The following is a 16373-nucleotide window of genomic DNA, read 5'->3' as shown; positions in this document are numbered from 1 at the left end:
ATTCCAGTGAGCCGCAGAGCTAGATTGTTGTACAAATATGTCAAAGATTCATCAGTGAGCTCCATTGTTGCACAGGACAACATATTCCATGAGCACACACTGTGTCCTGAGCCAGTCCCACACATTCTGTCCTGCTGCTGAATTACATTGTTAAGCACCAAATGTGGATTAATCTGCTGCTGAAAAGAGTCCCTAATAAATGCCCCATTTACTCGTGTTTGAATGAATTTCAGTTGAAGCTACACTGGCCCACTGTTTTAGGTCATTACTGACAACTCTTTTTAAAATAAAACCATAAATGCATGACCCCCTTTTTTTTACGATTCTTGTCTCCTCGAAGTACATGTGGGCTTGGGTGCCCAGTTCAGTTTTCTCTGGATTTTCCAAGCGAACTCTTTTAAATATAAATTGTTAATACCCCATATTTTGGCTGAGGATTTTACTAATAAATACAATTTAGTCACTGATTTCACTACATTGTCATGCATTTAAATAATAAAAATGTTTTTATTTTATTTTATTTTTCAAATTGATGCTGGTCTTTTTATAGTACAGAAACTAAATGATCTTTATAGTAAAATAAATTGACCACAGCCGTGTTCTTTACAAAATTGTCCGCAGCAACGTCTGAATACATTTTACTCCTGAACATGCACTGAACCCTGCCACACCATATGATGGGTATTCTCAGGTTGTACGGCAGATGCAAGCTCTCTCTACCAGCAGCACACTAACACACTCTCATACTTCCATATTCCCTTGAAACGTCTCTCCCTCTATCACCATCCCCACCCATTTTCTCATGCTCTTTCTTCTGTCCAACACGTCTTTCTGCATGGACGAGCTCATGCTTGCATACAGGGGGCAGGGACAGCTGCCTGCCATGCATAATGTGTCCTCTGAGAGCCCCCTCTGGCAGGTGGAAGCCCACCAGCACCTCATGCATGCAGTAGGCGAAGGTCTGCAAACATATGGCACTGAATAGGGATGTGTCTGGCTTTTCCTTGAATGTGCCACCCACATGCAGAATTTGATTAAAATGCAACGAGGTCCTTGTGAGAGGGGGAAGGTGGTTAAGTTGGCCTGACAGTGATTATTGTCTTGTTATTGGCTGTCAGGCTGCTGATGCCACACTGAGATACATCCCCTCTTCGCTCAATTTTTTTTTGTGAAATAGGGACTGCGCAGGACAGATATGAACGATTTCCAAGTCCAAGCAGGCAACGGTGCACTATAAGCACTGAATATGTATCCTCATCCTTTTTCATGTTTTCTTTTCTCATATGTAGTTACTGGCTTTGAAACAGGGGCACTGGGCTTCTCTATACCTGTCCAATCGTCTCTCTGCTCAGAGGCTGGGAAACTGGCTGTGGAATATGACCTTGTAATGGCCATCATCCATATCAGGGCATTGTCACTGACGCAAACAAACCTCGTAACACAAACTTTCCAATTTGTTTTGATCAATTGTACAATTTCAGGGCAGTTGAGTCCAGCCCTTAGAATAACAATATATATATATATATTTCATGAATATAAATGTTGTTTTGTTATCAACATCACCTCTCATCCCCTTTTATAGCAGGGGATGGTGATTTGTATATTTCCTTACACCCTGAGCACATTTTCTCATAACATCTCATTTGCCATTTTCCCTTATTGTCTATCTTGTTTCCATCAAATTAGGTGGAAAAAACTTCATCACCGAATAGATTTGCTCTAAAATAACAACACAACTTAGATGGATGACTGAAGTGCTTCCTGAAGATATCACTTCACCTGAATTCCCTAATAGATTATGAGAAGTCACGAAAAAAAAACTTCACCGAGTTGTTCATTATGACATGAGAAGTGAAATTCATAAAACTAAATTATGAATAATGTATAATGTATAGTTACCACATGAACAAACCATGCATACATTGCAGCTGACTGATCTGCCATGCTGCCCATCCTGCTGCGTTTTGTCAATGTAAACGTATTAATTTTCATCCAAACATCTAAAAACAGCCATTAATTTCTCTGCAATATCAAAATCATTAGCAACTACAGCACCCGCTGCTCGTATTGCTTGAAAATGCAGTTAAATGCATATTGATTTAAAATATCCCTATTGCTATATTTGTTGCAATAGGGTAGCATTGTTGAACCTGATTTGAGGGTGTTATTAATATATGGCACCTAGTCTCCCTCATAGCCTTGAGATCCTTCAATATTATGTGTATTAAAATTAAAGGAAAAACGTTATACTCACAGTTGAGGTGCTAGAACACTGCAGTCACTGGAGTTACTTTATTTTAAAATAAAACAGATAAATGTGTTTCCTCAACTGCATAATGTCTTTATTTTTCATGCATTTCTGCTGAATTATATTATAGATGTCTTATTGTTTATTCAATATATATTAGGCATAATCGATAACATATTTCAGGTTCGTTAATAAGAATTGGAAAAGTAGGCCACCTGGTGACATTATTGTGTGGACACTTTTCTGTATTTGAGGTGATGCTGTGCGGCTGCTTATTGCCAGATTCCTGTGAGCTGTAGATAAATATTTGTTTGTTTGAAAGCTGATTGATCTGCGGTGCGATTATACAGTTATAGTTTGTTATTGTGATGAGATTTATGTCACTACACCGTGTTTGCAGATGCTGTGAAAGTAGAGTCCACAGTGTCTTAGTAATATGCACCTATTTTTCACCGTCAGTCAGATTCAGCAACTGGGTAGAGCTCTGTTGGAGAGATAAACAGCATTCTTCCGAGTGATAGGGGATGTTGTATCTAATCTAACTCGTTGCTCGTTTCCCCTCTCTTATTTAAGGGCCCAGTTTGGCTGGAAAGTCCGTTTATTTTAGTAGCATAGCTGTAAACAGTGGATTGACTCATGGGGACTGAGTAGATCCCTGCAAATCTTTCCCATGTCGAGGTCGGATTGGGTGAATTCTGATTTGTGTTACACAGTCATGTCATCATTAGTGGTGATTACTGAGGGAGCCTGACAGTTTAGAACAAGACAAGCTGTGATGGCTTTTACTCGTTGGCTGGAGCTAAAGTAGGGAAAAGGATGCAGGCCAGATGCTGACCTGATAAATCATCTGGAGGAAGCTGTCTCTGGATGAATACGTTGTATAGCCTTTTCCATGTGGGGGGGACATGCATGAGGAATCCTGCCTGTCTGCAGAGGATGGTAAAAACCTTATGGATGTTTTAGCAGACATTTGTTCTGGTGCTGCCAATAGTCAGTGTATTTGTGTGAGAGCAAGTGAGAGAGAGCAAGCAACCTTCAAGTAAAAGTGCTGTACACAGCTCTACAATACAGCAACAGAGAAAAACATTGAGCGAAATATCCTTAATGTTGTCTGAAAAGATGTATTATCCTGGTAAAACTCAGCGGAACAACTATAATATATATAGTGTACTTACAGTAGCCTATATATAATGCAGAACAAGTCATAGGTCAACAAGTCATATCCAATCAATCTTATCATCATATTTGTGTCAAATCGTATAACACTACTTAACCATGTCAGGTAATACTGTTCTATGTCTTCTGAGGTTGTTGGTTTGTTTTCCCTCACGTGTGTTTATTATTAAAACATGAATTACGAAATTGTGTTGATAAGGCATCAAAGTTAAAAATGTCCTGATTTAACTGTGTGAACTAACTGTCCCAATAGTTCCCAATCTGAAGTTAGCCAGCCAGCAAACAATTGTGATTAATTTAATGATGAAAAAACAGTTAGCTCACCAGCTACAGTACTTTGCTTTGTACAATTTCTACTAGTCCCGATTTTACCCATAGTGCCAAATATAATAGTTAATAATAATCATTTTTGAAGACTGGCAGATTAATTTACTTGTGCCACTTAATAGCATGACACCAGCCTTTTATTCTTTTTCCCTTTAATCTGTCACCTCTCTGAAATTTGAAGCTCTGAAATGCTCAGAATGATCATTTGAACATGTCATATTAAAGAGTAATAGGAGTTATGCAAATCATTTTGTAGAGGCCATAGATGTGGTATTCACAACTCTGTAAGTAGGCTATAAGGTAATTTTCTGATAACTCCTATTCATTTTTCTCATTTTTAAAAAGGCATCCGAACACATTGTGGAAATTCATGAAAGAAAGAAAGACGGAGAAATAGAAATAACTTAATCATTACTTTTACAAAAGGGAACAAGGCAACATTCCTTTATGTGCCTATTGCCTGCTAGCAGTATTCAAGTAACCACTTGAATATCCAGCACAATATGACTTTCAATGTCAAAGAAAAAAGAAGTCACTGAGTTCCCTTTGAAGGCACCATAAGCATCACAGTCTGTCTGATCTCTCCATGCTATGATTAAGAACATGTTTATTCCAGTGGTATTTGCAGATGATACTGTACATGACTCATATTTAGTCGTTTCTCAGGGATTATTCTGCTCTTAATCTGATTAGCAGACGACACATTTCACAATCTCCATGAGTAATCTCCTTTCATAATCCCGTATTCAGTCATTCCCCCCACCCCTTCATCAGTCTGATGACTTCATCTCCCTGATATAGTATCACATGTCACTGTCACAAAATCCATACAAGCTCACAGAGCCTTTCTCCAAACCCTTCCCGATTTGACTTAATGTTGCGGTGACTTTACGCTGAAGAAAAACTTCAGTGACGAGCAGCCAACAACATGACAGCAGCATGAAATGAGATATGCTGTACTTGCTGAGAGTGACACTCCGACTTGATTGGAGTTTCTAATCACGTATGAAAGGTCACAGAGGAGTCTGAGTGTAGCGCGCGCACATTTCCCAGAAGACGTTTGTGAATGACATGCTTCCTAAATCTCCTTTTAAGCTCCTTAAACCTTGCAGTACGCCCAGCTGTTGTTACAGTTGCCTTTGAAGTGTGTGCATGACTGTTTGTGGGGTATGAAGGACAAAAAAAAGGAGGTTGTTATCAAAGGGCGTGGAGCGCACTGTAGGTTTACGTGATACAGTTTGCATGCTCATCTGATTCTATGTGAAGAACTTAAATCAAACTTTCCTGCATCCTTTTCTTTGTAGTTACTGGTGTGTAAGCTCCTCCATCCTCTCTGCTGGGCGACAGTCACACGTCATGTCCTTAGGCTCCCTGGTGTTGCCACATAAACACAAATCTCCCGGTGCCCGCTGGGATTTCATCCTTGGAGAAATGCACTGTCACCTGCTGTGCAAGGGGAAAATAACAATTGTTGAAAACATGACAGCTCCGTCCACAGAACCTGGCTTGCTTAGCAGAGCCCTGGACTGCAGTTTGAAGTCGAATCTATAATACCGGATTGCTGGGTATAGCTTTAACCACTATATTACTGCATCTGAGTGTGCAGAGTGTTCAGCTCAATTTGTTGGACTCTGCTGTCCGACAGCTCACACTGTGAGATTTACGCTGGAAAAAAACAGGTTTATTTGAATTGCTAGATTTTCTTGTTTGCGTCAAAAACACCAAAGAAGTTGTTTGAATTGCTTTGTCTGCAAAATGTCAGAAAAACGTATAGAATTGCCAATCTTTGTTTCGTCCTTGTTTTACTAGCAATCCAAAATCCAGTGTTGGTGATTTTACGAAGATATATTTAAACTGCAAATCATAACATTTGAGTTTGCTGGAATTGTCAATTAATCTCAGCAGCCGTAGCGTAGTTTACAAAATGTCAAAATACCATAGAAGTTAGCAGCTAGCACCAAAGTATCAGCAGTAAAGGAGAACCCCACGTGTCTGAGGTCTGTTCCCGGTCTTAGGGGACTGCTGCATATGTAATTAAAAAGGAGTATAAAGCCTTTTGTGGTTCTAGATGGTGCTTTCTGTAAATTCTGTAAAATCCCCCTAATAACATCATTTGAGTTGGGCATTGGTTGTGTTGAAGAAATCTAATTTAAAATAAAACTGTGGAGTTAGGAAGAAGAGAGCTCAGTACCCTGCTCCTCCTCTCTGCTTGAGGCGAACAGCTCAAGGCTACATTAGTCCCTACTAGCATAACACACCCACATCTCTGACTTGCATTGTCGTTGCATTGTGGAAACTGCAGGCGCCAGGTTTTTTATGAAGACTATGTGTGATAAAGAATACAGGATGCTCTGGTTTTGCTGCTGAAGTGCAATGTTGATGTAGTGACTTGACCTTCAGCATCCATGTGGCTGCACCACAGTCACCAGGAGTCTCATGTGTACAGGACCCCTGAGGATTGATGTTGTCCCACATATCCCAGGGCACTCAGCTTTACCTGTTGAAAGAATGATGCAAGCCAGAGCCACAGCTGAAGCTATATCAGATCATGTTTTGCAGTCTTGTACTTCTCCTTCAGGGAACAGAAGTAATAGCCATTACATTTTGGACTTCTCATTGGTACGAGTGCTGATGTAATCCAGACTCGCTTTATAGTGACACTGACGCATCAAAGTAATAGTTCACAGAAAAATTAAATCACTCTTTATCTACTCACTACTATCGTGATGGACGGGAGGGTGAAGTGTTTGAATCCACAAATCACTTTTGGAGTTTCAGGGGTAAACGGCGTTGCAGTCACATCCCAAACAATTGAAGTAACTGGGGACCACGTCTTCAACTTTCAGTGAACTATCCCTTTAATTCCACAATAAGCTGGAATCATTCATCTGAGAGTCAGGTCCATGTCGACATAACCGCATTCCAGAATTTCTGTAGAATCGTCAACTGCACATTCATGCGGCCAAAATCATGTTTTGCCAAATTTCAAAGGTCATTGTTACATTCATGAAATCAGTTTGAGAAGTCTTACTTCTGGACATGGAGCACTATCCTGCAGGAGGAAGCCATTATAAGATTGTAAACTGTAGCTTCAGAGGGATGAACACGATCAGTAACAACCCTCAGGGAGAATGTGACATTCAAACCGTGATTGATTGGTGTTAATTGGCCAGTAAGTGTGTCAAGGCAACGTTCCCCCCTCCATGACACCACCACCTGTTGACACAAGGAAGGTTGGGTCCATGGATTCAAGCTGTTGAGAGTCATCAGACCACGTTGCCTTTTCCCAGTCTCCTTCCAGTGTTGGTGAGTCTTTAGCCTCAGATGTCTGTTGTAGCCAGAGAGAGGTGGAACCTGATGTTCTGTTCTGCTGTTGCTGCGCATCCACTCATTGGTTCAAGATGACATTCTGCCACTACAGTTGTGAAGTGATGCATTTTGTTTAATGCACCAGAAACATTTAAACCACCATGTCTGGCACAATCCATCATTCCACAGTTAGGCTGATGAGTTACGTTTTCTTTTAGCATTTCTGATGTTCGATGTGGCTGATTGGATAATAGCATGAATTAGCAGGTGTTTGCTGAGTGAGTTAGATTTAAATCCAATTACAGTTGGTACCAGGTTGGAGGATCAGGGGCCAGAGGATTAATGCACCAGTGGTAGACCAAATTCACTTAAACGTGTATCTTCTCTCCACATTTCACAATCACTTATCCATTTTTACATATGTGCAGTGATGGTTAATTCAATGCACTGATAAGACTCCCACACATAATTTAGATTTGATCATATGTTGTCAGTTTAAAACCTTCTCATATCAGCTCAGTTGTTAAATTTGCTTAAGATTCAAAAAAGGGAATTTGGATTTTATTTTATACCTGTGTTTTCCAACACGGGTATCATGATGTACAAAAAGGAATGCTTCTTTCACAACACACGTTATCACCTCCCACTCGTACTGACACACATTACTGATTAAAGAGACATATCAGCACCAGGATGACAAAGCCTCAGAAGCATAAGACATAGGAGATATGTCAGAATAAGAAAGCTATCTCTGTCATGTGTGGATCAAAAACATGGGGAATGGGAAAATCCTACCTTTTCTGCACTGGTACACTGTTTATACACAGAAACAATCAACTGCAGCATAGTTTGGCCGAGAGCTTCATTGTTTATTCATTCATGCAGAAAAAGCAAAACTCGCTTTTTTGTTTTTCTTCAGAAGAAATATTAAAATTTATAAAAATAGTATTTTCTTACTCTCACCTTCCATCCACTGGCCCCCTTAAGTGCAAATACAACCTCAACATATTAAGCTGCACAACAACATGTTTCAAATCAATGATTATAGTCTTCAGGACAAAGTGAGGCCACACATTTGTTATTCAATTTAGGTTTTGCAGTTCCAGGTCTCTCTAATTATGTATTTATTTATTCTCTATAGACTAAAGTGTAATTTCTTATTTGATTTTGGTTCATATTGTAGCGGTAGTAACGATATCCAATACTGAGGTTAATGTGGTTCACAAAAAATACAGATACATGTGAAGTGACTACTTATGAGACAACATACAATTCACCACTGCTGCACTGCTTTTTCAACATTTCATTAAGCGTGGGACACACTGCAAATTATTTCAATGAAGTACTGATTATTTGATTTTAAACTTGGTTCTTTGAATCGTAAATCGAATAATTTAGTTTTTTTACTTAACGCATTTGTCTCTCTAGGGTTGCAGGTCAGTAAGAGTCTCATATATTTATCTTTTACTTCTTGAAACATCCTTTCACAAGTTCTTTGTCGGGCGAAAAAGAAAGACTGACTAAAGAAAAGGAAAGAAAAAAACAGAATTTTGCTTCTTTTCTGTTGCCAGCTACACTTGTATGACTCCTACATTTATCAGTTAAACAAGTTAAGGATGCTCAGGATTAACAATGAAGCATAGTGCAGTGTTCCGTGGAAGCTGATGGATGTGATTTTAAACTTTGTGCAGGTCAGCTAACTCAGCAGTACAAAGCAGTGCGGCTGTTTCTGTGCTTTATGGAAGCACCTTGACTCTTCCTATTGTCCACAGTCGTGCATTGAACGTCACGTTGCTCTCAGTGAATACCACAGCGTGCCAAACAAAAACACCTTGAAATGTGGTCAAACTTTTTAAAAGAAGAGTTCACTTAGTAGGGCTTAAATCAAGAGAATTTGCTTTGACTAAGAAAATTGAATTAAAAGAAACTGAATAGAATAATATTAATGAACAGGAAATTAGGTAGTTGGATAATTGTTATCACTTTTTGATTATAAGAAGGTGAAAAGAATTTCTCATAATTTTGACATTTAGTTTGTTCCGTTTTGATAGAATTTGAAAATCCAGGTAAAATATAATGCAGTGTGTGTTATGAAACTTGCCTGCATCAAAGTCAGACGTTTCCATATTCTACGTGTATATAACAAAAAATGAACACATCACATTGGATAACCAGGACAACAATATTTTCCGCGTGATCACCCACCAGTGAACTTACTGATGTCCTCCAATGTGCCTCAGTGCCGTCAGAGAGTTGTACCTGCTCTTGCAGTCGCGCTCTGAAGGGACAGAGAAAAGAGTCTGAGTGCAGATCCGGCCTGACACACCCTGCCAGGCCAGATCCCAGCACAGAGGCAGAGCCGGGATGCTGCCTCCCTGCTACATACTCACTCGCCAGCTGACAGGCCAGTGTTATGAGCATGCCAGAAATATATGGTAATTACAATCTGTAGAGTCCAAGGAGGGGGGATGGATTAACACAACCTGGTTACAACTTGCATCGTGTTTTTGAAACCGAACTGCCTCCGAAATGTTGTTTTCTCCCACATGTGCTCTGCAGTTCACCCCCGCCTCTTATTGTGGATCGGAGGCAGCGAGAGGAGCTGTCACTTTGTGTCTTTCTCGGAGCCAACGGCATTAATGGGCTGCCACTGTGACCCAGCCGCACTCTCTGCACTGCACGATTACTGTGTTTAGCTGTGGACCTAATGCTGCTGACCTCTATCTTCTAATGGGGAGAGACCTTCAAGGGGCACTCAAGACTGAAATGGCTTCTGTGCATCCCTGCTCCCTTGACCCTGTTTGTGCTCCCACCCGGGGCTTTAAAAGCACGGGGCATGTGCGTCCTGTCCTCTCCTGTAAGTTAAACAGTAGAACAGAGGCTTCCTGCAGCCTGGAGCAGATATGGGAGTGCAGCAGTCAATAACACAATGTGGTCTGACAGTAGTTTATCTGAGGAGGGGCTTACTGAGTTCCTCTCTCTGTTTGTTTCTGTGCAAAGACGCAGCCTTTCAAAGACGCTCCCCTAAATTGGGGAGCGTGTAGATTCTAATAGGACCAAATTGTGAGTGTCTGCCCACGTTGTTGGGCTGCATGTTGGAAAGTAGTTCACATTGGACCACATCAAATTGCTTTATCCTGTTTGACACCGCTGAATCCTGCAATCAGAGTATGATTGGGCCCTGGAAAGAGCTTGTGTGCTCTGTTTTGTTGTAAATTTGTGCATTTTGCAGCATTCTCACATCCTACTGCTCTATAATTGGGTGATTAAAAATGCATATTGTTGTCACAGTGTGCTCTTACATGTATTATTAATATCAAGAGATGAGGCAGCGGATGCTGATAATATATTATGATGCCAGACCACCCTAGTAAAACTGCAGACTTCTGTTTGTATTGACAGATGGCAGCTTTGTTTACAGGCAAAAAAAAAAAAAAGTGTTGTTGTTAATCCCTGTCATAAATGTTGTCTGCGTCTAAATGAATATGTATAGCTTCAAGCAGTGGGGGCAGACGGCCCTAGGGACAGTATCAGGGGCTGGTTCTGCTGTGAGGCTGCAGGAGCAGAAGCAGGCCAGGGCTTGTGTTGTTGCAGAAATTAATCACATTACACAGAAAACAGAAAAGAATAAACATTTGGCTGCTTTGTCCACTGCTGGCTGACGTCAGTGACTATAGACACATGAGGGCTGCACGCGGACGCAGTTGAAGTCGTTTTGTGCTCCACTCAACAATGACTTTGTTGAGCTGGCGCCTGCTGCATTCTGTTTATCAGCAGCACCTCTAATCAAGTGCAAGCTGACTATGCAGTGCTCATCTTTTCATTGTTGACCTGGATGATGCCGTGTTAACAGAGTCAGCATGGCAGCGTTCACCTTGCATACATCCTCTAATTGAAGTCCTGAAGCCATCCGGTTGATTTATTTTACCGAGCGTATGAGGTGAATACATGAAACAGGTTGTGTGCACAGTGACATTAAAGGTCTATTATGGTCAGCTGACACATCATAGGGAGCACAACTCAGCTTGTGTTATCACTTGTAGAATTATCTGTGGCTCTATAATAACTTGTTATCGCAGACTACCTATTTCAAACAGGACGCCTGTGTTCCAAAGGGGAGCATTTACCAGACAGAAGATGGCATCAAGTTGCATTATGGAAAGAATAGGATCTTGCACTCGTCTGACAAGATATTTTGGCCTTTCCATTCTGTTCAAGCACTCACCCCCTCAGCTCTTTTGGTGTGTAATGATTTGATTTACGCAGCGGCAAACACATACACTGGAGGTTTTTAGCACTATTGAGTCTTAATGTTGACTCACTATAGAGTGTGCTGGATACATATATACTTAGTTACTTTACACCTCTACATTAACACTGACATTCAGCTTTTGATATTTTCTGACTTTTTAAGGACCAATTATTCCATGAGTGTGACTTTATTTCTTACCTGCAAATTAATAAAAAGAGATGCAAGTGCCTGTACATTGCAAATCTTGTAGGGGTTATAACTACAGTAATCATTACAGTTCAAAGTTGGAATAAAACATATTTTCACTATTTATCCACACAAAAACAAATCTAAATTTATCAGTATGTATTAACATATTGTTAACTAAGCTGATCTCCATTTTGGACAACACTTCTCACCCCCTCATGACACTGATGGAACCCAAAGAACCTCTTTCAACAGCAGACTGCTGCTACCAGTGTGTAAAAGGTACATTCCTGTAGGTGTTTCATTCCGACTGCTGACTATACAACATCACACAAAATGTAACATAGATGAATATGTCTATTTTCAATATTTCATTTTACATAATCTGTATTTTTATTAAATTTTCTCTTTCTATTCTGTTGCCTTTTTATATTCTCTGGTCCACCTCACGCTGACTTTTTGCAGTAAATTTCCCTGGTTTGGGAACACTATAGATATTTTCTTATCTATTGCCTTTTTAAATTGGTTTGTAAAATATTGAAAGTCAAAAAATGGCGTGAAGCTGAAATGCTATGTGAAGGCCTCAAATCAGTTCTTTCAACTGGTTTTCTCAGCTTGTCTTTACATGATATATAAATAAAGTTGTGTTACTATAAATAAAACATGTTCAGTGTATTCACTGGTAAAAGGACAGAAAAGTCTTTAAAAGGGTTATCTTCTAAAACGAAGGAGCCAACTCTCGAGTCTAAAGAATACTGTACAACAATGGGAATGATCTAAATATTCATGTCATAAGGAGCTATATTTTCAATCATTTATATTATGTATCTCAGTAATTAATTTTAGTTTGTGATCATTTAACTGCCTTCTGCCTGTGTGGAGCAGTACAGTATAAACTAATAATTGCATGTGTGTCCGTCCACGGGTGTCCTAGGTTGATAAAGATTTTTCCTCTCCAGGTTGTCATGAAGAATGAGAGGCCGGCTGTGGGATTACAGCCCTCCTCCTCTATCTCCGCTCTCCATCTTTACATTAAATCCATTCAGTCCATGCCTGGTGTTAGCAGAGCGAGGGTACGGTCATGTTTGACTTGCACGTCTTGTTCAGCCTTTGAATATTCAGCGAGGCTCGTCCTTTGAAGCTGCCCCTGCGTCTCCTTCTGTGTGTGAAGCAGCTTCATTCATTGTGACTTCTGCAAAGTGATCTTTAACCTAGACAGAAAACCACAAAGAGCTCTGCGGGGACTCTTGCAGCCCTCTCTCCAATGGAACACCTTTTAACGTACCTATTTTTCTAAATAGACCGTGAAATTAAAATCTTTTACAAAGGCTGCAATGCCGGGATTATTGCGTATTTTTACCTTTGCCACTTCATTTGTTATGTGGAGCTCATGTGCAGATACTGCTGTTGTCCTCATACAAAGTAAGGCTGCTGTCCTGATATCAGGGCAGTGAGTATTATGCTGCTTCCCTGGGCAGCTGGATTTCTCCTTCAATTTGTCAAAGAGATGTCCTGGTTTTATACATGAGAGAATTGTGTAACCCATAAAATCAATGCCCTGGATGATTTTTGCAAAAAACGTTCGGCCAGCTGTGTGAGACATCCCATTATGTTTTTTTTTGCTCTCTGCGGTATTCTGCAGCTCATGTTGTGCAGTGTAGGCATATGGGCTTTAGACATAGAACGAGAGCAGGTGCAGCCATAGTCCAAGAGCACTGGAGAGGAAACAAACAAACAACATGCCTTATCCTGCCTTGAAGTGTCCCCGGTCCCCGTGGACCCCCGCTGTGCCATTACTCTGTGTTTAGCCCCACACATACAGCATAGCCAAGCCCTGAGCCCAAAGCTCCGAAGGCTGCTGATCGGTACAGTACCTGCTCCTTTCAGCCAGCGGGAGGACAGGACCACGCTGTGATAAATGGCCCAGCAGCGAGGGGGAGGGGATTGGAGGACGCTTTTGTTTAATTGCTAGTCTGCTAACAAGTGGTCGGGTTTGATTGGGCTCTGAAGGAAAATAACACGCGCCTGTCAGTTTGAGTGGCGGCAAAACTCCAGAGCGGCAGTCTATGTCACATCAGTTCAGATGGGAAGAGTCAGCATCATTAATGCAAAGAACTTACACAGTACTACTAGTCAACCTCATATGAACAAGCCTGACAACGATTGCTGAAACACTTTATCTAATTCATTCAACACGGTTACTGGAAGATAAATGGAGCTATTACAACTATTATAAATATTATAAATATTAAAACATCCAGTGTTTTATATGCTCTTGCAATGCTCTTGCTGCAATTCCAATTTCGGTGTTATGACTGGTACTGCTGATATAGTGATTTAAAGGAGGTGGTTATGAATTTAATTTTCATTAATTATATTGTGTTGTTAAAGACCCTCATTGCTCAAAATTTTCTACTGAACATTTATTTCAATTTAAACACTGTTTCCCTTGTAATTTGGATTATTGGCCAGGTTAATGAAGTTATGATTACTTTAACAGTTAGTCATTAATTATTATTACGTAGTAACCACATAATTGTTATGAAATTATCAAATCATCAATACTTCTCGAGTCATTTATTTTTACTTCTCTGTTTAAAAGTATCTCAAGGTGTCAAACTAGAAGACTAATGATCCTGACAGGTCAGTGAACTAAATCTTCTGTCTTGGTCAGCTCCTTAAGAAAGTGGTTGAGAATTGACACAAGCTTAGATAGAATTTTACAAATTTGTTGAAGAAAGGAAGGAAGGAGGGAAAGAAAAGAAATAAAGATCCCGTGTAACTTGGTCTTAAAGTCTGTTTGTTTTTCTCATTGTGAAATACTCCAGCGCAATGAGGTGACACTGGGGAAAGTGACATTTAAACTCCCACAATGTTAGTTGATTTCAGCAGTGTGACAGGTACGTGGCAGCTCGATGGCCCACTTCCTGTTAGAGAACAGTCACACCTTTGTTTGGTTTCATAACAGCATGTCGGCACAACCCCTGTCAGATTTGTGAATGTTTCGAAACAGAAATGAAAAAGCGGACCAGTTTTGGATTATGAGCCGTGCAGAATGTTACATAGTGGATCACACAGGGATAATGAATGACAAATGTGTTTCATCCTTTTTTTACATCATGCACCATCTGCCCAAGAACACCAGGTCATCAAGCACCCTGATAACATGTAATGGATATTAAATGTTAAGCAATTAACATAATAACTAAGATCCAAAGATTTAATTTGGAGCAGATCAGTAAGTCATACTTACCAGGACTTGCTGAATCTTTCTAAAAAAGGGATTAGATAAGAGGTAATGTGATAGCGATAGAAACAAGCTTCTGGATATTTCTATGTGCAGTATCTGCGAGTCTGCATAATTACTGCATATATTAAATCATTCCTGATTCAGTCCAAATCAGCAATGTGCTAAATGGCACATAAGCAATAACTAATCATTGCTGTGTTATTATGTGGATGCATCATCAAAAGTGGGTTACTAAGGGCACATAGTAACCCACTTTTTTTATTACATGTAAATTATGGATGAAGACAGAGCATTCAACCTTTTGAAAAATAATTAAAAAGAAAATATATGTAACAGAATGGATTACTGGAAGATATTTGCTGCAACAAAATGTGAGTAGCATTAGCTTAGTGCTAAGTCGAGGTAGTTTTTAATCGTAGCTGTTAGTTAATGAAGTCATGCTGATGATTAGTCAAATAGATGGGTTCTCTATTCGTTTGCTGGTTTATTCAAGTCTTAAAGTTTTTTTGTCAGGGTAACATGTTGACTAATATCTGAGGCAAGATAATAATGACAGTATCGTTAAGTATCGTTCCATTACTTGCTACCTTTACAAAGGAGGTTATGTTCTAAATGGCATTTCCGTGTTTTTTTGCTACCATGATTAGCCTAAACCAAAACTACTTACACAAAAGAAGGAGGAGCCAGTTGTATTTTGGTTTGAATCCAGATAAAAGGACGGATCCATGATTTTTTTTTCACTCTCTTCAACATGAGGAGATCTGTTTCTCTAACCTTGTGAGTTAGGACGTTTTAGTTGGTGTATGTTTGGGATCTTTAAATGTCCGTCTAGATGTTTATTGGTTCATCGGTACATTATTCATGTGATTTTTGGTTGTGGTCAGAAACTTCCTCTGCTGCCTGATTCTGGAATTGTCAACACATACGTTTGTAACCTCTCATAGATCCTCAATTCTCAGCCTCACGTGATAAAGCATTGTCACGGCCTTCTCCAAATGTGACCCAAATATTTCACTTTCCTCCAGCCTGTTGACTGATCCAGCCACAAAAGCAAAACAAAGAAAAATACAGTTTGGATTTTAACTCAGAAGTTTTCCCTCTTTTTCATCCACAGATCTGATATTTTCCTGGATCTTCAACGAATACCCAACATTTGTGAAGCAGGATACGCGTCGCTTCATCTCACAGGAGACTGGGAATCTGTACATCGCCAAGGTGGAGCCCTCAGATGTCGGAAACTACACCTGTGTGGTGACCAACTCCGTCACAAAGACAAGAGTCCAGGGTCCACCCACTCCTCTGGTGCTCCGCAGTGATGGTCAGTCCTGCGCACACTAATTACTCTGATGTAAATATGATCAACCCCAGTATATAGGCCTGCTGGTTAGGCTGGGAATACACTGTGCGATTCAGTTGCGGGACTCGTGTTGGAGTCAGACCGATTTTCAGCTTTGTCATGTGCCGTTTGTCGTGCTCCCAACTGTCGTCGGATGAATATCTCACTCGGTTGGCAATTAACAGGCTCTCGCACAGTTGAAGTGTGGTGTCACACACCGATTCCACAACCTCAGCATCTTTTCCCTTAATGTGTTAGGTGTTTGTTCCTCGTTAGCAGTGTTAACAAA

General features: G+C 40.2%; 1 protein-coding gene across 1 annotated transcript in view; it reads left to right on the top strand.

Annotated features, from left to right (window-relative positions):
- LOC133959415 (contactin-3-like) overlaps window positions 1-16373 on the top strand; it is a 63566-nt gene that overhangs the window by 30606 nt on the left and 16587 nt on the right. The window contains exon 5 of the mRNA XM_062394594.1: window positions 15863-16066. Within this exon, the coding sequence (XP_062250578.1) occupies window positions 15863-16066 (204 nt within the window). The remainder of the gene's footprint in view (window positions 1-15862; window positions 16067-16373) is intronic.

Source organism: Platichthys flesus, chromosome 2 (assembly GCF_949316205.1).
Source record: "Platichthys flesus chromosome 2, fPlaFle2.1, whole genome shotgun sequence".
NCBI lineage: Eukaryota > Metazoa > Chordata > Actinopteri > Pleuronectiformes > Pleuronectidae > Platichthys > Platichthys flesus.
Note: the sequence above shows the minus strand (reverse complement) of the source record. Positions and strands in the feature narration are given on the sequence as shown.